Here is a 25,957-nt window from a genome sequence, read left to right on the forward strand (position 1 = left end):
AGCACGTGGTATGACTTACAGAATTCTTTTCAACTGTCATTTTAAATGCATTTCAAATATCTAGAAGATCTAGAGCACTGTCTTGTGCTTCTTTTGCATTTCAGAGTTACTGACTGAAAAAAATTAGTTAGCGAAAACAGTGGCACAAACCTGAGGGCGGGATTTTCCTCACCTCATACAGATCCATCTATACCCTGGGAAGAAATGTGAGTACATATAATACACAAAAAATAGCAGACAACGGGGCAGGTCAGAGAGAGAAATAACCTGGGGAAGTTTAGAAAGGTCATCACCAGCAGACACAGCGACAGCTGCCAGCCTTCAACCAAAAGGCTCCCTTCCCATTTTCCTCGCCTACGCAGACCTCCACGACACGGACGAGTAAACGAGTTACTAAAAAGCCACTTTGGTGTTTTCACCGAGACGGCACTTTGCTGGAGCGTGCAGGAATTTCTTCCTTTGGTTTCCTGAGTCTGACAGCTTCTGCACTTGCTACTGTAGGTGGCACTGAACTAACGGCGGAGGATGTGTCCAGTTTGTGCAGCACTGAGAAAACCCTCAGCCCTTTGGAGAAAATACCTGACCGGAGGCCCTGGCTCTGTCCCATGGTGCACAGGCATACGGTGCTGCTGCAGAGTGGGGATATTAGGTCACATTTGTGTCATTCTGCCTATTCCAGAAACAGCCAAAATTGATCATTTTGATCCCCGTGAAATTCATTCTTATCCAAGATTTTGCTTTCTGGAAAACATTGACATTTTAAAGGTTTGTTTGTAGCAGTGCCTGTTCTCAGGAAGGTGCTATTTTTAAATCTTAAAGGTTCCTCCAAAACAGTTAACAGGAGATGTTAAAGACCGCACCGCAGTGAGTTAAGCCAGCCACCTCGCAGCCGGCTTTGCTTTCAGTTATAGCTGCGCAGTTAGGGTGGCTTTGCAGATTAACATCCCTAATGGCACCTGAAGGTGGGGAGGTGACAACTCCGCTGACCTCCAGCTGTTGAGGAGGGGCTGGGCAGGCACCGCTGCTTTCCAGCACTGCCAGAGGCCGGGCAGGCGCTGGCTGATCCAGGATGGTTAGTCTGGATTTGGACCCAGCAGCTGTCCCTGCCTGGGAAGCATCCCGGTGGCCTATGTTTTTGCCCATCCTGCTTCTCCCCGCTGCGTTCCCTGTGTGTCTCTAACCAGGCACAAGGAATCAGGGATTTACACAAAACTTGCAGCGCAGGAAGGAGCAAGAAGCTCTTGAAAGACCTACTTGGGATGTACGGAAAGAAGAGCAGGGTTTATAAGGAGCCAGCCAGCTTGTGCAACATCTGCTGGAAATATTACATGTTTTGGTGAAAACATGATGTCTAGTGGTTATATAGATGGTACCTTATGACCTGTGTAGTATTGCATCCAGCATATAGTAACTAGGTGTGACCTCCTAAGGGTGACAGAGTTAATGGACTACTGGGATGGAAGTTGGCAGTCGTGGGAGAGGTAGCGATTATGAACCGATTGCATTCATTTTCAGCAAAGAGAAAACAAACTTTTAGAGGGGATACAGGTACTTAGACTTTCAAAGGGGCGGGTTTATTGTCACTGAGAAAATTAGAAGAAGGAAAAATGTAAACAGAAAACCACAAATAAACATTAGGAGTGCCTTTAAAGCAAAATTACTAAATAGCTTTTTTTTTAAAAAGCCCTGATTCAGCAATTGTCAAAAGGATACTGAGAGCTGTGGTCTGATGACATGACTTTCAGGTGCCCAGTATCTGCAGATAACTATCTCCTGCCATGGTTAAAAACAGTTTCATGGCTGTTCTGTACCTGCTGGTTTAGCTGTAGGAAATCCCAGCACCCACGCAGCTCTGAAGTGCCCTTGTACCCCTGGAGAGCAGGCCAGAATACAGCAGTTGTGATTAGCTTTTTATTCTGTTTTACTCTGAAACGCGCTGACATCGTGCACGCTGCTCTCCTGCACCTGCTCCAGGAATGGACAGAGGACTTCAGGTCCTGGCTGCAAATCCAGCATTTTGCACAGGAGCTAATTTCCCATTAAATTAATGGCAAAAATTGGGAGAAGTTGAGACTGTTAAGAGGCTCCTCTAAAAATATCAAAGTCCTGCGGGATCTCCACCTCCCGCCTTCTGTTTGCTCCGGGTTCCCCTTTCCCAGACTCCAGCTGTTCCCAGCCAAAGCCGGAGGAGCTCCTCTGATTATCACCTTTGCTGGGATGTGGATTGGGCATCTGACTTTCCACTTAGACTGGCAATTAGAAGGCTGCCCTGAAAGGCAAAGTGTCAGACACTCTTGGTAGGAGTTTGTGAAATGCAAAGGGGACAAAAAGAGAGAGGGAGAGGAAATATGGTCTCAGCGGCAGGGTAAAGCTGCAACTTCTCATAGATTTTGAAAGAAAATGGGAGAGCATCCTTGGTTCAAATGAAACCATGGAAGGATCAGAGCAATGTAACTCAGCTAGCAGTGGCATTTAATACAGCTGAAAACTTTTTTTCTCTCTCCTAAAAGGTAATGATAATGGAGAGAGAAAGTGCTGCTCTCCTGCCCAAGCCTGACTCATAAGAAAAGCTTTTGTGAGACCAATAGATTTCCCTACGTCCAGCTCCATTAAATATTGCAGGACGTTATGGATCATGTTGTGAGCAGTGCCGTGAAGGCAGGTCAGAGCTTACGCTCGTGATAAGCTTTAACTCGCACACGCTGCCGCTGTGAACGCTTACACAAGAGCTTAACTTAAAGCGTGGGACTAACACTAACTTAACGTGAACGGCACACACCTCCTTCTTCTTGAGCATCACACGGGTGCTCTGCGCTTTCAGTAGTGCAGGAGGACACCCAATATTTTAACGCTGGTTTTGCATCAAACACCTTTACATTTTTTGAAATCGTTTCTGAGTAGATGTGGTTCATTACGCCACTGCACTGCTCTGCCTTTTTTGTTTTACAGCACAGCATAAATGTTAATGCTGAACCACGCTGCTGCCAGGTACGTAAGATGTTCTGCCTTTCCTCAGAGACTCTGGTGCCGCTCAGATGGAAAGGATAACATGACAGCTTGACAGCCTTTGCATGCATTACAAGTTGTACCGATATAAAAGCAGCAAGGTAGCACACAGAAGGTATCACAGTAAATGCAGCCCGTATTGAAGATGACAGGCTGGGAGATAATTTCCTGCAGCATGGGCTGATGTCTGAAAAAGCCCCAGGTGTGGCAGTATTTCATCCACAGCCTTCTGCCTAGAAGTCTGCGCTGTAGAAATCTCTGCAGCCTTCCCCACATCAGCCTGACCTCCGAGCCCACTGCGTTTTCACTACAAAGCCAGCTAGAGTTTGAGGAGCAATGTCCTGTCCCCCCAAAAGCAAGGAGTCTCAGTCCAAATGTGGGTTAAAAACTAGCCACAGCATCCATTATACAATAGCACGGCTACTTAATTTTCAATTAAGAAGCTTAATTTTTCAGCCACTTCAACAGATGACGGTGCTGCTGCGCACAGAGGTACAGACTGCGGGCACAAAGAGACGGGGACGCGAGGTGCCAGATACGGGTGTCAGCGATGCCCAGCCTGGCACGTAGCCACCCGGGCTATCTATGCTTATAGCTTTCTATAAATCACCTCTTCCCCAGGCCCCCCCGCTCTGTGCTTACCACCGGCCTCACAGCCCCGGACGGGACCACGTGCTGGGCTCGAGGGCTGTGAACGTGGCGGGGCGGTGGGACCGAGGAGGTACATGCCATCACATCTGTGGGGCTCCCCTAGCGATAATTAAGTATCCCCGCTGGTGGCAGGGCTGGCAGGGCTTGACGGCTCACAGCTTTGTGCCCTGTCCCTGCGCTGCAACACCCACAGTTCTCCCCAGAGTAACCCCACCGGGTGTCCTCGGCCACCGCCTCCCCCTCCCCATCTCCCCCGGCTGTCACACACAGACCCACTGCTCGCTTTTATGTACCTTGTGCTCGCAGGACACCAAAGGGAGCCAGATGCAAAGCAAGGGGAGCCGGACACGGTGCAGGATCCTGGTGGAGGGGAGCAGAAGGGGGCTCAGCCCTTGCCCACCCCACCGCTCCCAGCCCCGCATCCCTGCTTGCCACACACTGCTCCCCGCTTCCCGCAGCAGCCTAGACCCCATCGCGCTGGGTGGGATTTCTCCCAGGCCTGGGGGGTGATGTCTGGAGTCTAAGTGCTGGAGAGAAGCCAGAGTTAACGCTCTTCTGTTCTCAGGCCAGAACCAGTTCAAACACTGTCTTCCCCAGGAGTGTGTGTGGATAAATCTTAGGCTTTGTTCTTCAGGGTGGTAGCTGAGCTCATGGCCTTCAGGCTATGCCCTGCCCCGAGCTGGGTGGGGAGGAACTGGGGCTAAATGCCAATGCCATTACGTACTCATGAGAGGGAAACGGCCAGAGATCGATTGGGCTCATCCAGTTCTGATTCCAGTAACCCATGGTGCTGTAGCCCAGTGCCGGTGACCGGTGAGTCTGTGCTTCTGCCTTTTTTTCTCCCCTTAAAGCTCTCCTTTTGCAACAGGCGTTTGCACAAGTGAAAGGTGCCAGCCGACCCACGGGCCACGGTGAGGGCAGGGATGCCGGGGTGACCTCAGACCTGGGGTCCTGCGGGGCAGCAGGGACATTTGACATCTCAGCCTTCCTGGTGAATGACCCAAAGCCACCGCAGAGACCAACGGGTCCCTCTTCGCAGCTGGTCCATGGCCCACGGCCACCCTGTCTAGCCAGACAAACTCATTTCCAAGCCTTCCCACCAGTAGTGGGTTCAGCCAGAGCCCCAGGGACCACATCCCACAGAGGAACAGCAGCGACCACTTCATCCCCAGAGCCACCGGTATCTCAGTAGGTTATAAACTGCGGAGAGGAGTCTGACACAAAGTGTGGTAATCACTATCATTAGTGACACCCTGCCCAGCAGTTCAGTACAGTTCAAAAAGGGATTAAACCACATTATCATCGCATTTCTCCAGGGGATGTGTTTGTTGGTCCGATGTCCATAAGGAAGGGTCAGGGTTAAAACGCTTCACCTGGGAAGGGAGAGGGTGGGAGGCAGCTCATCTCTTTCTGCGCCACAGCTCCAGTTGATTGCCTGCAGGTTCTGGCACTGCACTGCTGCAGCTCACACCAAGAGCATCACCTCTTGCCTGTCAGGTATGTTTCTAGGTTTTCTCTTTAAGAAAGCGTTGGCTCGAACTCCGCAGCAGCTCAGGGAGAAGTGCTGGCGGTGTGCGCTCTGCCTCACCTGCCCATTCAGCCCAGTCCCAGTCCCTGCCTGAGTAGGCAAGCTTTACCAGAAGCAGGCAGGATCACGCAGGTAACTGAGAAGAGCTGTTACTGCGTGTATGTTTATAGGAGCTGGGCACTGGGGTACCTTCAGAAACAGGACAGATTTTTTTCTCTCCACTTTTAGACCTAAGAATAAACATAAGCAAACACATGGCTACTTTAATAATTGTATTTTATTGTTGCCTTGAGTTTGAAAGCACGCAAAACTTGGAAAATATTCCTAAATTGAAATAACTGTAATACACAACCAGAAAAATAAGGGTCTGATTCTACAAACTGTTACTCACGTGAGCAAACCTAAGTCCTAATATTCCCATTGACTTCAGGACTCTAAATTCTGCCTAAAACTGTGCTAAGCCCATGGAGCAGGGGCCAAAAATATAATCCTTTGACTTCCAGATAATGTTTTATGTATGTGCATATATGTATATATGCATACGATACATATGCACGTATATATGTTCCCTTGAGCTCTAAACATAGACAATACTTTATGTACATATATGTATGTATGTAGACGGTATGTATATATCCAATATGTATGTAGACAATACATACATATATTCATATACTATATATATGTACATGTGTGTATGCTTGTGTGAATACAATATATACATGTAAGTGCTTCTGCTCTCCAGTTCACCATAAACATGACTTAGACAGACAAGGACTAAAACCAGGAGTCTAAGAATGAAAAGCTGAACCCACCCATTACTTCTTCACCTGGTGATGATCGCTCCTCCTTTGCCTGTAGCTGTTTGCAACACTCCGGGATGGGGACCAAAATAAATTGGACACAGCTCCATCAAATTCAGTGAAGTTTGGCTAGCATCAAGGGGGCCCTGAGAAGCGTTAGGCTCCATAGGTACCCCTCACATAGGTATATGTGAAGATGGATGCTGCTCTGAGCCCGTCTATACAGACAGTGCCTTCAATTGCACCCTCTCTGCAGGGCAGTGGGGCGCGTGGGAGCTTTATCGCCGGCCCCACGGCTGGGGACCGGGGTGGCTCTGAGCAGGGCTGCGGGGAACCGGGGGACTGGGTGACCACCCTGGCTGGCCGCCCGCGTCTCACACCAGCGCCATGCTGTCCGTCACGCAGCTGCACTTCTCGACGATCATGTTGGGAAACTCGGCCGCTTCGATCTCCGTGCGGTTGCCCCTCTTGACGAGGTACATCATGGGGAGCGGGGAGCTCTCCGCCACGGCGCAGGTGCGCTCCCCGTAGCCGAAGCGCCGCAGCGGGCTGGGGGGCTGCAGGCAGCCCCCCGAGCACCGGTAAGCCTGGTACCCTGCCGGCTCGATGATCCAGTACTGCGTCCAGGAGAGCTCGCGGAAGTTGACATAGTGTTTCTGCCGGCAGCAAGTGGACTTCCCCATCACCGCCTCCTCCTTGCAGTCCCCGGGACCCCTGCGCGCCAAGGGAGAAACAAGAACCGGTGCCGTAACTGGAAAGCGGGAAGGTGGGAGAAATAATCCCCCCTGTTAATAGCACGGGCGGGCCCTGAGACATGAAATGTGGGCCATGCTTGGGTTTCGTTTGAATATTCGGACAACATGTATGGGGAGACGAGAGGTGTGACTGAGCGAGCAGCAACTTTCTGTTCACAGCAGTTTACTCACGAGGGCAAGAGCTGCACGCCCTGCGTTGGCAGGCACGGTACAATAATTCAAGGGCAAAGCTACACCAGAGACAGTACTGATACAGGTTTACGTACCCATAGTCTTCCAAGTCGAGGGTGTAAAGCACCAGTTCGGGTTTGCCTAGGGCTTTATCCTTGGGGTCCTGAGAAGTGAAACGCACAGCTTTGGCCATTTCCGAGGCATGGCTGCCTACCCTTTCCCCTTCAATCCAGACCTCCAGGAACATTGGCTCCCGCCTCTTGTTTCGCAGCCAGTAATGCACGGCCTGTGTCACATCAAAGTTCTTCCAGCCTGACTCGCGTATAGGAACCAGCCTGTGCGATAAGGACTTGGCATTAGAAAAAAGCCCATCAGATAAAGCCCAGGCTAGCAGCCCTGTTATTGCAGCAGAATTATTTGCTTCCCGTAGATTGTCACATGCCTTGATTACACGATAATTTTTGCTGAGCGCTCTGGGCGAGCACCCATGGTAATTAACTCACACCTCAAAAAGAAGCATGCAAATCTAACAGACACTGAAGGGCTAAATAAAACCCTTTGTGCATGCTCATGTCAAGGCATTCATTCATGCTCACACAGAAATACGGCAGTGCAGGACTATACGCAGCCTCAGCATTAGTGACGACAGCTTGGTAAACACCACTACTCCCACCTGCTCCTGTCCTAGCTGCATTAAGGCCACAAGTTTCTACCTATGCACAAAATTGGTTTGATGTCTAATTCTGTCTTCAAGGATTGTAAAACTACCACAGAGCTCAAAGCTACAGAATCAGAGGCTTTTTGCATAATTTACTTGTTTATATCAGCTACTGAAATGGCCAATGGAAAGAATGCCAGCAGCCCGTAACCCATGTGAGTTAGACAGTGAGGGAGAAGTGAACCAGGTGGAGGGTTTCAGAGGGGAAGACCTAGCAGTACGCAGCATCGTTTGACAGAGAAATAGATTATTTCGATGAATCATCATATATTGCAGTCTTAACCTAATATCCGCTCTTACGAACTCATTCTGGGTCTAGAGGCTATAGAGCCTGATTCTACAGATGTAACCCCATCAGACTGACCAGAGGCACAAACACATGACACCCGGAACCCGGCCCAGAGGACCCATACCCTGTAACTAGAGTCCTGCCTTCAGGAGAGGGTCCCTTTCTTACCTGGAGTCTATCAGGGAGGTCCTGTTGGTCCCATCGTGCTGCCGTTGCACCCAGTACACGCTGACTCTGGCGTTGGAGACAGGCCTGTGAGACTGCTTGGCAGGCAGGTTTGCTCTGTCCAGAGGCTTTTTGAAGAGCTTCAGTTCAGCCATCGTCACTTCGCTGTTTTTAGGTATTCTGCCCTCCATGTCAAAGATCAGGTTCTGGCGCGTGGTGGTGTCAGAGTAGAGGACTTCTCCTGCCATGCCAGTGCACGTTGGGAACAAAAAAGACAGCCTGCCATTGCCATCCTGGTGAGCAAAGCCCCCACACTTCGTCCACAATTATCATCACAACACACACTCCTTCCATGCTCCCACATCGAGCCCTTGTGGCAGAGACAGCCACTAAACACACCTTTTCTAATGCATACTTGAATCAATGTCTTGCAAATGCCCTAATTCTTCTCCTACGTCTGAGTCTCTGCAACCTGGAGGAAAGAAGTCTCCTATATAATTTGACCCCAAATTGAGCAAACCCTGAAAGGTGCACATCTCTTTGTGCCAGCCCTGGGTGTGAAAGCAGGAAACTGCACCACTTGCAATGAAAAAGTGTTTTCGTTTGCTGCCCAGGGTGCTGTGTATGTCTTTTGAAAGTGAAACAAGCTCTAAGTGTCCTTGTACAGACACCATTGTGCCTGTACAGCTGATTTCCTCCTTGATACTTTTTCCCAGACCAAAAAAAAAAGAAGAGGAGGGGGAGAGTGAAACATCCTCAAAGAGGTATGATTCCTACTAGAGGACTTTCTGGAGTTTTGACCCAAAATCTGCAAGGTCTGCACTGTCTGCTGACGTTTGGTGGGTTTTTTACATCGTTTTTCTACCTGCCCAAAACGTTGCCTGGGTACCAAGGCTTTTCTATTCTATTCTATTCTATTCTATTCTATTCTATTCTATTCTATTCTATTCTATTCTATTCATCAAGCACCAGCAGCAGCCTGCTCTTTGCCACGACTATGGGACCCCCTCTCCAGGTGCAAGGAGTTACAAGTGTGTGTTAATCTTTAAGATGCTGTTACACGCGCTTCTTCTACCCAGCTCAGGTTGGCAGCCAGACCCAAACCTCATTCCCCCCGTGGGTTTGCCTCTGCCCGTCCTGCGGCTGGGTGGGCGAGCGTGGGCAGCTTCCCCTGGCAGCGGCACAGGGCTTTGTGAGCTCCCGCCAGCGACGGCCGAAATGTTACCTGCGTTGCCAGGGATCCCTCTGAGGATGCCGGCCAGGCTCGGCAAAGCTCGGCGCTTCACCCTGTGGCGCTTCAGCATGGAGATGTATTTGTTCTTTACGTGGTCTGGGACAACCAGGTCCACCAAGTCTCTCATATGAAGTTTAGGGACCTCAGAGAGCCCCAGCCGCTTCAGCAACACCTCCTTGAACCCTTCCTGGGTAAACGCTCTGACCGTGATGACCAGGCAGAGCACGCAGAGCATCCGGGCGAACCTCGCATCCATCCTCCTCCGTCGGCGACGCAGCCGCCTGCCCGGCAGAGATGAAGGGGGGATCTCCCCGGGGCTGCTCTCGGCAGAGATGTGGTGGCAGGCTGCCTGAGCGGGACCGAGTTTTATAGCCAGCCTTGTCCCACTGGCACAACAAATTCCACAAGTGGGGATGAAGCAGAGGACTTAAAAGGATCACTCCCCCGTCGGTAGACACATGCCAGTTTAACACCTTCATCTACTACAAAGTTAATACAAGAAGGTTTAGGGGACCTTCCAATTCCTTCACGGGGAATAAGTTTCCATCCTTTTTTAACTCCCTGTAAACTTTTGCCCAGAAAACGCCTGAGTGATCAGTGTCTCGTGTTCAGCCTCGGTCAGGGAGGAAACACAACTGCAGAGTACATTGCTTTATGTACCGCACCATATGATTCTTAAAGGAAGCAGCAATCTTTACCGCAGGGGACTTGCTACCTAAAATAGCCAATATCAGTCAGGAGAATAATGCTTTAGCTGGAAGTTCATCTTTATGGCAAGCATTAAAAAATCATTTAAAATCTTTTTTTAGGGGGTAGGTACCGCTTTGATCTCTGAATATTTGTATCAAGCGTGTGAATCAGGGCAGTGAATCACAGCAGTTGAATGGTTTATGGCCTTTTACGCTGCTTCTGAATCACAGAAGGTGGAAGATGCACAGGCCTGACATTTTAGAAAAATGTCCCATCACTCTTTATGGATTCCTGTGGGCTTCATAATACTTGTGCTTAAAAGAAGGCGGCTTTATATAAAGGCAGATCCCCTTTCAGTGAACATGAGAAACCACTCTGCTTTTCCACAGCGTGGATGAAGAATATTGGTATTTTGAAAGCTGTTAACAACCACAACAGAGAGCTGTCTCTGGAGAGAGAAGCCGACCTGGAGGCTGGAGGGGGGGGGAATTGGATGTTTGCCTTGAAGTCAACCTTTAAACTTGAAGTTCACCTCCTTTGCTTCCCTGGCCTTTGCTGGCATAAGATGCGGAAGTCTATTTTTGAAACCAATCCCAGGAGAAGTGAATTGAAAAAAATAAATGTGATCAGTAAAAGCGTGAAGGAGTGTGGCACTTGGGGCAGATTCTCATCCTCTTCAGCAGTAACATGCCTGAGCATACATACAAATGACTTCAGCATCAAAAGTCCTTTGGATTTCATATGTCTCTGTAAATTATTTAAAATTGGTCCAGTTTCATGTCTCTGTAAATGATTTAAAATTGGTCCAGTTTCATCCAATGTCCAGGCTGAATGGTGTGCCCTGAGAAAAGTCTGACTGGAGGACCCGACGCAATGAACTTGTACAAAAGCACCCCGTTGTGGTTCATCCCTCATTAAAACAAGTGTCGGCTGAGGCAGCCTGTTTGTGCACAGAGGAAGGCAACAAAGCCATCTGAAAGAGCCTAACTAAACACTTCTGTTACTGCTCATTTGGTCTTTATACCCTTTTAAGAAACTTGTCTCCTTAAACATCATAAAGCATCTGTTAGATGTTAAGGGGGCACCTTATTTAGCTGAATTGAGTTTTAAGGCTAAAATGGAAACAAAGACTACAAACTAAGCTTGTGCATGGCCCAAGGCAGTACATTCTTTAATCTTTCCCTTTGTGTAGCGTCTTTCTCTGAATGAATCAATAATTTCTGTTATATTCATTCCCAAGACACAAATAGCAGTGAAAAATATCCACTTCATTTGACCGCCTCAACTTCAACTCAGGTCAAAAGCTCCTGCTCTTGTGAATAAGAGGAGGGAAGGGGTTCTTTGCTGAAATCTTGCTGACCCTCTCAGCCTCTTAGGAAGGTGCTGTACACCCGGCTGTTCCCTCTGGACTGCCTCTCCAGCTAAAGGGAACATTACTGGTTCTCATGGGATGGGACAAATGCAGTCACACGAGGAACCGCTTTGGAGGCTTGGGCAACAAACTGCATCTAAGCAATGTTCAGGTGGCTGACAAAGTTTCCTTCAGATATGTTCTATAAGTGTGGGCTAATTCAGTTCCAGCAGTGAATTTCTTATGTTTATACAGTGACAGTCACCTAGATAAAACTGCAGTTCACGGATTTGTAATGGTCTCTCTCACATGCCAGAAGACCTGATCCTGTAAACCTTTATCCATCCAATTAGTCTTCGCTTCGGAGAGTGGTCCTACTGTGTAGTGAGGGCTCTTCAAAAAACCATGATAACATGAAATGAAAATGAGTGATTGCTCCAGCAGCACCCGGCTTTCCTGGATTCAGATGTGATTTCTCCTGTGGCTGATGTCTAACCTACCAGGACTCTTCACTGTCCAATGTGTATTGGAAGGTGATTTATGGGCTTCACACGTAAAATAAAATTATTGACCAAACACGGTTGAAACTCAGCTAAGAGGAAAACAGAGGATGTGGATTGTAGGCTTTTCACAGGAGAGTGATTATCTGGTGCAATTGGAGGATTTGCCATTCCCTCTTTGTCATGCAAACAAGAAAAAGTCAGGAATTTTATAATAGCTCTTTTTGTGTAATGTGTATTAGAACCTGCATGGCACATTAAAAATGTCAAACAGAGGATTTAAAGAGGCTGCAAGGGATGAAGTATGAGCAACTCACAGTTTTAATAAAAGCCAGTACTTAGCAAAGAGAGAATCTCTGTATTTAAGCTTTTAATTTGGTTACAAACGGTTCTCTAAGGCATTTGCTGGGCATATCTATGCAATGATTTTTGGTAAATAAATCCAATGGATTCAAAGAGAAAGTGTGAAAGGCTTAGCCTAATTATGTAGCTATTATCCTGGGAAGCAAAAATGTTTCAAATGTATTTGCAGTATGTCAGTGAGGATCTGAATATTTAGTTTTGCAAGATTTGAATTTCCATGGACATAATTATTTTGTGTTACAGTTTGGCCCATATTAGAACAGCCTTTGCTTGAGTGATATGAAAGGCAGTAGTTTTTGCGTGCTCCAAGAAATGCCCTGATTTTTGCAACAGGCATAGCGTACAGAAATGAGAGCACATCTTTATGTAGACTTTGGTCTGTTTTCCCCCAAAGTCAAGGTCTTTTGAATCTAGGAGTGTGGAAGTAAAAATAGTGTGGTTAAGATGCAGGTATAAACTTGCCAAGTTAAAAAAGAATTCAAGTAGAAGTTCTATTTCATATTCTTTTTCAGTCTTAACCACACCGAGTTTTACATGGCTAACAAAACACTGCAGAATAGACTGGTCATGTGAAGTGCTGGGTTAGAGGTTTCAAAAGCAGAAATAAAGATGCATGAAGGCATGCCCTTCTCGTGCTGCCTCACCAACACACCCCAACAGCCACCAGCTGGTGCTTCAAACTTAATATTCCCACCAGCATTTTAAACCCAGGCTACACACCTTTAAGTGGGATTTCACAGGCATCTTTAGCACAGTCTGTGCTGGTGGTGGAACCCCTGTTCCTCTGCAGGGACCGTCCCTGTGTCAAACAAGTCCAGACAGCGAGTGAGGAGGTCACCAAGCCTACCGCTGGAAAGCCACCCCACTGCCAGCAGACAGCAGCCCCCTTTCAGTCAAACTGGGTCTATGCCTAATTTCTAAGTAGTGACCGAGGCAAAAAGCATTTCCTTTTCCCATCCCTCAAGCTGTGCAGCGCAAGAGCGAGGTGTCACCAAGAGCAGGAGTCGGCATTCGCCTGGCTCGTGGCTTAGTCTGTCCTCGGTGCAAGCACGGCTGGAGGTGCAACACAGCGCAACACTTGTCCCCCTGCCAGAAAGACAGCCCTGTATGTTGATGTTGCCTTTACATAAGGAGAGAAGGGCAATGCATGCCTCACTCCGTCCGCCCTGTGTGGCTCCAGGGACGACGCAAAATGACGAGTGGTAATTCCTCAGTAAGACTATCATTCCACAGAGGCAAGACCTTTGAGAAATTTGAGAAATTCTTCTGGCACAAAGAACAAGTGAGCAGGCCACAGCGTTCTTATCCCATTTGTTTGCCACTTTAGCTCCAAACACCACCGGCCTAGTCTAGAAATGCTCTGATTTGTGCTATTCTTGTTAGAAAATGGCTTAGAAAATGGCATATGCCTGCTGAAAGATACTGGGAAAATATCTTGCCAGAGTGGTGGCTTTCCATCCTCCTCTACTTTGAGAGACAGCTGCTCTTTCTTTAGGGCATGAATAACTTGCTCAGTGTACAGAGCCAGAATAACAGCACCCAGGACTTCTGTGGGGCTGGTATAGCTCGCTGGAGTTTGCATGTGTCCTCCCCACGGCCTCAGCCTGCTCTGCAAGAGTCTGGCATGGAAAAGTTCCATAAGATATGGCCTGATAACACAAGACATCCAGCTCTTAGCTGGCTCCCAGGGCCAGACTTTTAAAGAGCAGAGCCACTCAGTGCAGAGTGTTGATATGCACTAAATGCTTTCTGCTGCTTCTGATTTGGTCCAGAAATTTGGCCGTGTTAATTTTTGTGCCAAAAGGCTTTTTGGTCTATTAGGTATTGCCTGACTTACCTGTCCTTTCCATGCATCCCCCACCCCAGTGAGCATAAAATCATAAAATGGACTTTACATCCGTATTGTGAACTCTAGCTAATACGACTCTGGGAAATATAACTTTGTCTCCCATGTCTGAGCCAAACCATGTTTATCGTGACTTGATAGTGCACAAATATCACGCCAGAGACACTGCAACCACAGCCTCAGTCCCTAATGTTTACTCTGCCTGACAGCTAAGGAGCCAGTTTCAGTAGCAAGTTTTGTGATGCAAACAATCACTTACTTGAGCTATACAGAAATTATCCAATTCATTTAATCTTGGCAAGGCCATGAGCCTGCTTTTCCTCATCACCAGTCTAGGCCAGACTGAACTGGCCATCTCGAATGGAAATATCTTACAGATCACATGTCCTGTTGGGTTCCTTTCACAAATGCTGGTGGTGAAGCCGCAGGCAGCAATCGGGGATAATGTTCCCTTATGTGTTTATCCCACAGTGTATCCAGTAGACTAAAAACCCCAATTTATTTGAGAGAGATATTGCAAACTTGGTTTGATCTTGAGCTCAGTTCATGTAACTTCTGGTGCTGTGTATCTTAGATTGCGTCAACTTAAGCACGCCTTCCATAGGCAGGCTTCTGCTTTTACTCACAGGCTTGTTTTGGTCAAACGGCCCAGACAAAAGGCTGCCTGTTTGAAGAGGAATGGATAAAATGTCCAAAGTCCCACCATGTCCTTGGTCAGCTGATGTCAGCTGGCTTGCTCGCGGGGTTTGTGTTGGCAGCATTTGCAAAGTGCCAGTGTTCTGGCAGAAAAGAGATCTCCAAGATATTTTTTTTTTTACAGAAAAGCAAACACAACTGTTTAAATACAGCCTTTTCTGTCCCCTCAGCAGTCTCCTCCCCACCACCCTAGTCTGTGCCTTGTTTGTAGCTGGGGAAGCAGGATTTGTTACCACTCCGATGGCTACAGAAAAGGCTGCTAGGAAAAACGCTGACATTTAGCAAATGCTGTTGAATCAGATAAATAAGCATATGGCCCTAAATTGCTTGCTTTACACCACAGTCCACTTCATTAAGGAATGTGCCCATTACTGAGAAATAGCTGTATTTTGTAGGAGCACCACTAAATTTTCTAATAATAGCCCATTTATCTATCTAGTTAAAATGCTGTCTTTTTTTTTTTTTTTCCTCTTTGCAGCTGCGTGTTTACACTGTAAAAGTTTATCAGCTTTTTTTAAGAGTATGTTTTTCCTGCCTTAGTGATGCAAGTGAGAGCCCACCTCCAGGCCAGGCAGGGCTGGCGAGGCTCTGGGAGGCCGCACAGGCTCTCCCTGCCCTCGGCGGTGCTTGTTGCCAAGTTGGGCTTTAACCAACATGCTCCAGAGAACGTCAGCGTGAGGGCTCAGTGTGCGACCCCCTCAGCTGCCTGCCCCAGAGCACGTCCGTCTGTCCGTCCGAAGGGAACCTGCGTGCGACAGAGGCGTCAGGCACGCCGGAGCAAAATGTGACAGCGGAAGGCTTTAATGGACATGGTGCTATCAAGAGAGGTGGGCTCCAGGTTGACACAGCTTTCCGGCTGAACAGCTCAATGGACTTCTGAAAGTTTGGTGCACGACCACCAACATGAGCTGGCAGTGTGCCCAGGTGGCCAAGAAGGCCAACGGCATCCTGGCTTGTATCAGAAATGGTGTGGCCAGCAGGAGCAGGGAGGTGATCGTCCCCTGTACTGGGCACTGGTGAGGCCGCACCTCGAGTCCTGTGTTCAGTTTTGGGCCCCTCACTACAAGACATGGAGGTGCTGGACCGTGTCCAGAGAAGGGCAACCAAGTTGGTGAGGGGCCTGGAGCATAAGTCTTATGAGGAGCGGCTGAGGCAACTGGGGTTGTTTAGTCTGGAGAAAAGGAGGCTGAGGGGAGACCTCATCGCTCTCTACAACTACCCCTTGCAGATTCTGTGCCAAGTTTCCGCAGCAAGCGGCCTTCCAGTAATTGAGAAGTGCCCCCGTTTTCCTGTCATGCTAATACACTTGGAATACTATTCATATTGCATCTCTGGCAGTGAGTAGCCTGGCTTAATTACGGATTGTATTTCCTCCAGTTAGTTTCAGCTCTTTTGCTTCACTGAACAGACTTTCCTCTTCTGCTAAGAAAAAGAGAAAACGGATCACTTTTTCCCAACTCAGATAGATAAAGAAAGAATAACACTATATTCTAGCAGCTGTAATTTATTTCTATTACCAGCAGAAGCTGCAAAGGCACAAAGATTATGAACTACATGTTAATGGAAGTTGAATAATTTGCATTACTAACTTCACTAGAAGAACTTTTTCTTCTGCTGGCCAAAAAATAAAGATGAAAGGCCACGATGAGTGAGATCTGAAAGGAACTTCTTCTGCTAAGCATTGTGAGCTGTCATGCAAAATAGTAATTTGTTAGTGTAGTGCAAAAAAAAGAAAAAGGGCCGCTCCTTGCACAGAAAATTACAAAAACCAGTGCAAGATTGTAGAAGACAAAATCAAGTCATAACATGCACAGACATGACAAGATAGAGTCGATAAATACTTTAGACTTCTCTAATTTGGTACATCAGATGGTGTGTGGAGTAACTGCCCAAAGGCTTCCATTAGTCCTCACTGAGATATTTAAAATTAACTTTGGCAGTGCCTTAGCAGATACATTGATTGGAAAAAAGATACCTGCAACAGCAGGAAAATGAGCTAAACTACTTATATAGTTGTTTTCCATCTGTAACATCTGCTGCTAAAGTGACTTTGGGGCTATTGTGTGTCAGTAGGTTTTACACCATGGAACCTAGATGTATTCAGTTTCAAAATAATTACTTGCACATGGCTTTTTTCCTTGATGTTAACAGCATGCTAGTGCTGTGATCAAAAAGGTAATGAAGTGGAATTCTGAATGGGTCCAGCAACAACACCAGACCTGCCTGCCTGAGCTCTGGGTGAGCTGGGCTGATACTGGGGATGTCTGAGAGGCTTCCAGGGGAGCCAGGAGATTCAAGAGGTACCAAACAATCTCCTTGGAAATGACGATCTGGATCAGACTACAATCCCTCATCCCGATGCTTACTGTTCCTTCTCTTTAAACAGAAAGAGCCTGGCCTAACTGGCTGTAAACGTTGCATTGAACTTTGCAGGCATCTTTTCTTTGTCTTCAGAGTTCTGTCATCTTTTTTGAGAATCGTCTTAAAGGGCTATACAGTATTTGAAATGCATTTTAAAAGATTTTAGATCTGTTAATACAATTTCAAGTCATTAACATTAACTCATTTTTTAAAGCGTAGTGAGCTGTTTACTATTTATGCTGATTTATTATTTATCCTGTTCATTCCATTCCCTTTCTGTCTAGATTGGGTACCTCGTTACACCTTCGAGAACTGTATAATAAGAAATATCAAAATAGCCCCCCTAATTTTCTTTTGCCTTCAAACAATGCTGCAATGTTCAGAAAGGAGGGTGTGTGGATAGACTGCTTCTACTCAAGCAGTTACTACAAAGCTGTTTTCACTTAAATGTTTATATTATTGTTGTATTGCTTTTTTAACTTTTTTGGTATGTTATTACTTTTTAATGAAAAAGACTTCAGTGGAAAGAACTGGAGAAAATACAGTTCCTTGTATATTTGTCTACAAAACAGAACACAAAGGGGTATTTTACTTCATGGCACAGGTTAAATTATGTAATTTCCTGCCACATACCCATATCCATGTAAACAAGGGGTATAAAGTCTTGGTTTAAACATGGCCCTTGTAAAGAGTAAAATAAAGCTGTGTGACCTGACTAGTTTTAATCCTTTTAGCATTCATACTACAGGACCCTGGGAGATGCATCATGGTCATTTGATTTTAAAAGGGAATCCAGCCACACTTGGCCAGGTCACTTGAAGCGTGAAACACAAACTTCAGTTGTTTTTGGTTTTTTTTCTTTTCTTACCTCGCCATTTGCTTACTCAGAAGCATTAATCCAGGAATGGCCAACATTTCCACATAGCAACCAAATGCATTTCTGAACTTTAATTTTGGATTCAACATGAGATTCTGCAGGAAATGCCATGCATTTGAAGCTGGTATCTGTCAGCTTTCCAGGCTGAATAACTACAGTAAAGACATGGTGTCTAAAATTTGTTTTATTTATGCAGCATGGCTGTTAGCTTCAGCAGTTGCCAGTACAGAATGCAGGGTCTTTTGACAAAATCATACACGTGGAGAAGAATTTCAAAGGCGCAAAAAGGAATTCAGAGTCCATTTTTCATTGATTTGAGCAAAACTTGGGTGCCTAGTCCCTCTTCTCTGCTTTGATTCTAAAATAGAGCAAGGAGTATTTTACCTCTGTGACAGCAAAACTAGAAATAAATTACTACAATCAGAGCAGAGACATAGATGACCCCGGAATTAACTTGAGATACTTACTCAGTTTGACCAGATCTGTTAGAACACCTCAAAGGCAGACTACAGGAAAACAGTATTTTCAATGAAGTTCAGGTTCTGGAAATCCAATAGAAGGGATTTGAAAAGCACGATGTGCAGCAGACTTGGAAGACTGGCTCTTAAAACTCTTCAGAGGCTGCACTGCTTGATTTGTTCTCAGTCCCTTGTGGTAGGAAAGCTTACCTCTGGACTTCACAATGTTCCCAGGTTGGTAAACTCTTAAACACATGCTGTCCCAAATAAGAAAATGCTCCAATTCATAGTGGAACATGAAAATATACTATTGCCTGGGCTTGCCTTGAAACTGATCCAGAAACCGCAGCAATCATGGAACACAGCTCTCTTGTTTCCTAAGGAAAGTGGATGGGAACTGGTTTCTTAACACAATTTCATGTCCTCTCAGAAATGCTCTCACTGTGATAATTTGAATAATAAGTTCAAGGTCTTACATTGGCATATGAAACCCTTCTAATCTTCACAGGAACTACAGTGCAAAGGAACTACAATCAACCTGGCTCGCTGTTCCCCAGAGGAGTTGGCAATTTGGGGCCTTAAACCTCAGGTCTGCTCATCTCAGGGCAACGCATGCAGCAGTACCAGCTTATACCTGGTCTCTCAGCTGTGCCCGTACAGTCCCAGGAACTGATCCAGACAGGGTGTAAAAGAAAAGGTGCCCCGTGTTATGAGGGCACCAATTGTTTGCCTAGGTGCTCCCACACTACATGGACCACTCCAGAAACTCCCACAAAGTGGCTGTGCCACTTTACAGGACCAGCTTTTAACTCCTCCCAAATTAATTCTGATCACTCACTTCATTATAATCTGGTATATAATCTGAATATATAAACATCTGCTTTACTGAATCTGAATATATAAACATCTGCTTTATTGAAACTGTACAGAATGGGAGAGCTGGAAAGGGAGAACAGGAAGGGAGAGCTGAAAAGATTTGGGCTCTCTTCCCAGTTCTGTCCCTGAGTCAGGATAATGACCTTGAGCAAATTGCCTTGGCCAAAATTTTCAAGTCTGTATTTAGATACCAAAATAAATAACCTGATTTTCAAAGGTGCCAGCCAACCACAGCTTCTATCAACAAAACCCTAATCACCAATAGACTCTAACAATTACTGTACATAAAATATCTTAGTAAAACAAGAGATATCCCTCTTGCCATCTGTTACTGCTTACTTACAGGGAAGAAAGTTCTCCATTGACCCATAGATCACCCATGTGTTTAAGTTCAGCTTGCAGTGACTACATTACTTTCTCTTTTCACACAGATCTGGCCACACTCTCACTCATGAGGCAATGATGTCCAACATGCCAAGTACAGCTGGAAGAGGTGCAAGGGAATACCTTTATACCCTTTGCATACATTTGAGAGGAGAAAGATGGAACAGAAAGAAAAGAAAGTGATTCAGCAAAAATAAAATCATCACAGAAAAGGAAATATAAGAAAGGATGAATGGGAGGAGGAAATAAACTACTACAGAAAGGAATGAAAGAGTGGATAGGGAGGGATGAGAATGGGAAAGTCAGAAGGTATGGTGATAATATGTCCAACAGGTGATCACACTTTAAGGAATGGCCAGTATTTAAGCAACTCTTCTTCCCTAAAGTGGAGATGCCAAAAAGCGTCCAGCGAGGACCCACATGCCCGCAGTGTGTCTCGAGTGGCAGTCATGCACTTGGAACAGGTTGGATGCTGCTGCACCCCACCATTTCCAGTCACACTCCAGTAAAGCCAGGCCCTGGGTGCGGGATCTTCCTTGCTGGAAAAAGCCACACTGCCGTTGGTCATGGCTGTTTCCCATTGCAATAGCTCTTCACGGCTTCCTCCTTAAGCCACTTTGCATCCTATCACCAATTTGCCCTGGACACTTGCACCTCGCGTACCCAGCACCTGACCCCCTGCTTAGGCTCACCAGGATCATCCTGCTGTCATTAGTGGCCCCCCGCGCTCGCCCGCTGTGGCATGTATCTGCAAAGAAGCCAGGTCACTGCTGCAGTGGACAATGTAACAGGGACCTTCTCGGCTCTTTGCAAAGGCAAAATCTGGATTCAACAGATTAGGCCAATTTCTAAAGGCTGAGACACACAAATCTACAGAAACAATTCTTGGTGCAAGCTCCTAGGTAGAACACAGAAGCTAATAAAGTGTAACTCTTAGTTCTGCTGCTTCGGGTTTGCTTTGAGTTAACCAGAGATTAGAATAAAATCAAAGCTCTTTGAAATCCTCACAGTCTGCACTCTGATTATTTTTCATCTGTAAATCCAGAAGTGGGAAGGGAGAATTTTTGCCCAAGGCAAAAAAGATTACTCCATTTAAAAGTCCTTTAAAAATCATTTAATCCAGATTTCTATTCAAATATATTCCTATTTTTTAAAAATATACTTATTTAAAGTATAACCAACCACCTATATTAAGGCTTAAGATTTTGACACTTGAAAAATACTGTAAATTACATTTATAAATGTTCAAGCAGCCTGTTTGATGCTGACATTTTAAGGGAAGTCAAGCCACTGAACCAGGAAGGGTCATCACCAAGGCCTTGGAACCCAGTTCTTAAGTCTAAAGGCTGGGTATCTCACTGGACTCTTTGCAGATAGAGAGCGGATAAAGCAGACAAAGTAGTTTAATGACTAGTTTGCTCAAAGTTGTCAAACTGAGTAGTATTTGGGGAAAAAAAAAAAAAGAAAAACTAGTTTTCCTCCTCCAATCTATTCTGATCAAAACCAGGATTTGAGAGGTTGGTTAACAAAGATTTACTTTCAAGCCAAGGTTCCAGCAAACCCTCCTGACTTGACCATCCAGTGGTGTAGAGTGCAAAATCTCCTGGAGCGTTTTGTGGCTCTTACACAGGCAGTCACCCAGCTTTCTGCTCCAGGGAAAGCAGAACCTGAGGGAAGGATGCTCATGTCTGTCCAGGTCTCACCCCAGTACTGTTGCAACAAGAGTTACTATGTACGGTCAGGACAGCTATGGAGAACAGAGGCTCTTGAGGACACTAGAGTTCTTTGCTAAAACTCATGTATACTATACCTGAGAACAGGAAAACATTACAAGCTGTAAGTGGTTTGATATTTTACACTGGTGACAAATACACCTGCTCCCTGATTCACCTAAACCCAATGGGTCATGTGGCCAGGTGCTGTCCTCGTCAGTGGGAGAGACCAGGTTGTGACAGATGGTTTCTCCGTCTCCCTCTCTCTCTTGGGGAGCTCCCTTAATTATAGTTAGTGCTATGCCACCTACGCATTAACTCCCTTCAGCTTCTATACACACAGGGTTAACGCACGGATAGGCATTTAGATAATATGTATATTCAGAAAACAATGAAGTCATCCATGTTTCAGGTCACCTCATCCTACTTTTGTACCCAAGTGTGTCACATCAACAGCGGTTGCATTTTGACAATAATAGACCTAAAAATCCTATATATCAGTAAAAGATTCTCCACCGCTCCAACTATCTGCAAAACAGAGGTTTAAAACCTCACACTGCACACTGGTGAGCGATGAGGAGGTCCATGCAATGCCCCCAGGTAAGGCATAGGCCTGTCTTAGCCCAGGCAGTCCTACGGCAAGGTTCGGCAGTTGCTGCGGCTGGGTTTGGCAGTGTTTATAGCTGGGATATCGGTACAGAAGCCTCAGAGCACTCACAGGGACGCCTCTTTAGACATAGCCAGGATGATCAAAAACAATGAGCTCAGTGCACAAAGTAGGGACAATAATTCACCATTTCATAAATCAAGTTTAAATGCAAAATATGTTGTAATAAGCTTACTTTTTTCATCTGTACTTTTCAGTATTGCTATTTTTAGATGACAGTTACCTGTGCATTTTAATAAAATTCCAGTTTTCATCCAAATACAACTTCACAAAGATCATGAGATAAATTAATCATGCTCAAGCATCAATACCAATGCCCTGTTTACCATTTCCTATCTGACACAAAATGTAAAAGAAAAGCAAGGCAAATTTCTATCATATATTGCTAGATAAATTTGTTTAAATATTTTGTATAATAGTCAATTCTCTTGATTAATAGAAATACATTCCAACTTTAATATAAGGCTATTTCTACCTTGAAAATCAGTATATTACCTATGAATGAGAAGCACCACTACAAAAATAATTAATAAGTAGGGAGAGAAACCAAGTGTAAATTGTTAATTTAAATCAGCACTTGCTGCTTATTTGTATTATGATTAGAGTTCATTTAAATCTGTCTATCTGTCTAGATTTTTCTGTTTGTTTGTTTTTATTATACACATATTAATGCTCAGGCCTTTCAAAGGAAGACTCCATAATGCCCACGCTAAGCCCTTTGGTATACTGAGGCTTGCAAACAGATTGCTAGAAGAAGGCGAAGATTAAAAGACAGCAAAGGGCTGCCAGGCTAGAAGCCTGAATTAAATCTATTAAGATATATTTGAATAGGCAGATAAGTAAGGAACAGCAAGCTGGGCTGATGAGTTTCTTCAGAGAGAAGAAACCACGGCGAGAGTTGCCACGCATGGTAAAGAATCAGGCCACCTGCTACTCACGACCAGAGACTATTGATGTTCTGTTGGGAGTTCACCCATCAGGGGAAGTCCTGCTGTGATAAATCAAACTAAAGTGACAGTGGAGTTCTTCAGCCATAAGGTCATTTAAGAAAGTAAGGGAAGAATCACACATGTAAGTGTAAATACCCCGCACACTTGTTCAACTCGGTGCTAAAGAGCTGCTGAAGTGAATATGGAGCATGCAAAATACGAGAAAGATTGAAGAATTTTAAATTCTGTTGACCTGCTCCCTAGGTCCTGAGGCTCGGTTTCCATCTGCTCTAGCAACATAATTAAACGTTTGCTAACTAATGACAGTATGCGGCTTTTGTCACCAAAAGAACAGACAGTGGTAAACAAAACCCTATTTACAAGAGGTAGGGAGGAGGGAAATGTGACTCTGCTGTTGAAATTAGAGATAAACAAAATCACACCACTTAGCTAAAGAGCCTGTCTAGACAGAGGAAGAAAAAAAACAAATGGCAAAAGCTTGATGTTATTCTTGTGAGAAAGAGAGGGAAAAATGATTTTGTAGCTGGGCAAAAGTCTTCAGAATGAAGAATGTCAAGACTACAATGTCAAGATCACTGAATATCACCTATTTTACGCTACAGAGTGAGATAGTCTAGCCAGAGCAAGGCCTTCTTAATTTTGAAAAATAAGGCAAGAATTAGAAGTACAAACAGCTTAGGAAATCAGTGAGAAAAGCAAGCAAACAGATTTTGGTCCTAGAAGTATAAGAGCTGCAAGCATACACTGAGGCTTCACCTACATGGTAGGTCTACTCTGCTGCAGCTACATCAGTGAAATTGAATTTAAAAGAAAATGATTATAACTATTCCACTTTGAATTCCTGTTTTGAAATAAACTGTCCACAGGAAGAGTTATTCCAGAAAAGCCAGGATGGAATAATTACTCTACTACACTCATGCCAAACAACTTTCCCACCAACATAGCCCTAAGTAGAAGAGAGTGCGTTTTAAACATAATTAACATCATTCAACAACAGTGGAATTTCTTTATTCCAGCAGTGAATCTGAACGACTCTGCTTTGAGCTGAGAACTTTTATGCCATTTTCTAACTAACATAATCGTTACGGCCAATTTAAAATCACAGATTATCAACAACGCAGCTGCTAGATAAACTATGAAATTCTATCTTGAAATGTCTCTCAGTGCAGATAACTGGGACTTTTCCCTTTTTGTGGGATGGAGTGGGGGAAGGCACATAGTACATGTACAGCCAAATGCTGCTCTCCACTGAGCAGGCATTCCTGAAACAATGATTTGACAGAGCAAAGCAATTGTGGATTAATAAAGTGGCAGGGAGCAGGATAGCAGGTATGCATGCAGGGCCCTAAAGTAATACACGCATTTTGAATACATAGGGACATCAGGAGTTGAAGATGGGGAGGCAGGAGCAGAACTGTCAACTGGAGGAGATGCTGGCTTCTTGGCAGCTAGGATGCTCATTTCTTTTAAACATAAAAGTCAACATATGACTGAGATTTTGGTCAGCGTAACATCAGATTGAACCTTTGGTTGTTTTTAGAGTGGGTCGCTGTTCTGAAACATCACTGCTGCTTCATCCACGAGACTGCAGGTAGGGGGCAAATCTTTGAAGGCAAGCGGTCTCCCTGCCTCCTTCTGAACAGTTAGATTTTCATCATTATCATAATTTTCTTCTTCCTCAGATGCCTGCTGCTTTTTGAGGTCAGTCATGCCAATCAGGGGCAAAAGATGAAGACACAGGAGGATAATGATTGTTGGCAATGCTGGGTATCAAATGGCTGCTGAAGGAAAGGGCAGAGAAGAGGTGGACGGCAGGGCCTTGCCGTACCGCATTTCTGGGATGTTGGCTGGAAGCAATTAACTCCCGTAAAGGATAGGATGTCCTTGTGGATGGCTGGGAATCGGTCTCATCCCAAATCTCTCATAAACACTTGAAGTTAAACTCTCTAGGTCTCATTTTTTCCAATTTACAACATTTGAATGCTATTTCTCTCTTTATAGGTGTGTGGAGACAAGGGGCCTTGACTATTTCACGGAACATTCATTTTACTACTATTACTTAATTTATTTCAGAGTTACCTGTCTTGGTGTATGGCCTGCTCCACTTGTACTTGCACGCTTGCCCACTTTACTAGATTGGAAATTGTGAAATTTCTCTTGAAATCTCACGTATCTTATTCCCTTTTTGCTATAAAAAGTTCTGTTTGGATGTGGTTGGGTTTTTTTTTTTTATGTTAATGGATACTGTGCGTCAGAGGCACACAAGGGTTTCCTCCAAACCAGAGCACTGTCGTCCACGCTGATCTAAGATTAAAACCGAGAAATCACCAAGTAGTTAGGAAGTCCTTCATTCTTCGCCAGCGATTTTGTCTTTAGGATCCAGCACAAAATTTTTGTAGATAAACTATGGACTAAAATAACTCTTGTAAACCATTACAGATACAATTTCAACGATACTGCATGAGGGGAAAGCCTGGCTCATGATGCTTCGGAGGCAGTTCTGGCACACCCTGCCCTCCGACTCAGCAGCCCGTCTGGGAATAGCACCAGCTCCCAGCACAGCTCCGACTGCCTCCTGTAAGAGAAAACAAACCCCCGCTGAATGAAAGCGGGTGACTGCAGCTCCCGACCGCCATGTCACATTAGCGGCAGGTGGAAAGGGGCAGCAGGGCAAGAAAAAACGACACCAACTTCCCCTCGGGTTGTTTTCACTACGGGCTGCCTTCCCCGAGGGAAGCACTTCAGGGTCTGGAAAAGGCGGCGAGAGAGGCGAGGGGCAGTAATAGCCCCACGGAAAAAGCCGGCCGCCTTTGGGGCTGCGCTGCCCCGGGAGGGAAGGAAGGAGGCGGGAAACCAATGGCCGCCGCCCCGGCTTCTAACCGCCGGGCCCGGCCCGGCTCGGGCAC

At 45.6% G+C, this 25,957-nt stretch overlaps 1 protein-coding gene across 1 annotated transcript; it reads right to left on the reverse strand.

The window, feature by feature from the left end:
• Nucleotides 1-6,362: 6,362 nt before the first annotated feature.
• Nucleotides 6,363-9,576, reverse strand: LEFTY1 (left-right determination factor 1). Its single transcript, XM_075042013.1, has 4 exons — nt 9,312-9,576; nt 8,090-8,327; nt 7,010-7,249; nt 6,363-6,702 (listed from the first exon to the last, which is right to left on the reverse strand). The coding sequence occupies exons 1-4, from the start codon at nt 9,574-9,576 to the stop codon at nt 6,363-6,365; spliced, it is 1,083 nt and encodes a 360-aa protein (XP_074898114.1).
• Nucleotides 9,577-25,957: the final 16,381 nt, after the last annotated feature.

The sequence above is a fragment of the Buteo buteo genome, chromosome 12 (assembly GCF_964188355.1).
Source record: "Buteo buteo chromosome 12, bButBut1.hap1.1, whole genome shotgun sequence".
NCBI classification, from domain to species: Eukaryota; Metazoa; Chordata; class Aves; order Accipitriformes; family Accipitridae; genus Buteo; species Buteo buteo.

Coding starts and splice junctions, on each gene's coding strand:
- LEFTY1 (XM_075042013.1), bottom strand. CDS start 9,576: ATGGATGCGAGGTTCGCCCGGATGCTCTGCGTGCTCTGCCTGGTCATC. Junction 8,328..9,311: donor AGGGATCCCTGGCAACGCAG/GTAACATTTCGG, acceptor CTGGCATGGCAG/GAGAAGTCCTCTACTCTGAC. Junction 7,250..8,089: donor ACCTCCCTGATAGACTCCAG/GTAAGAAAGGGA, acceptor CTTATCGCACAG/GCTGGTTCCTATACGCGAGT.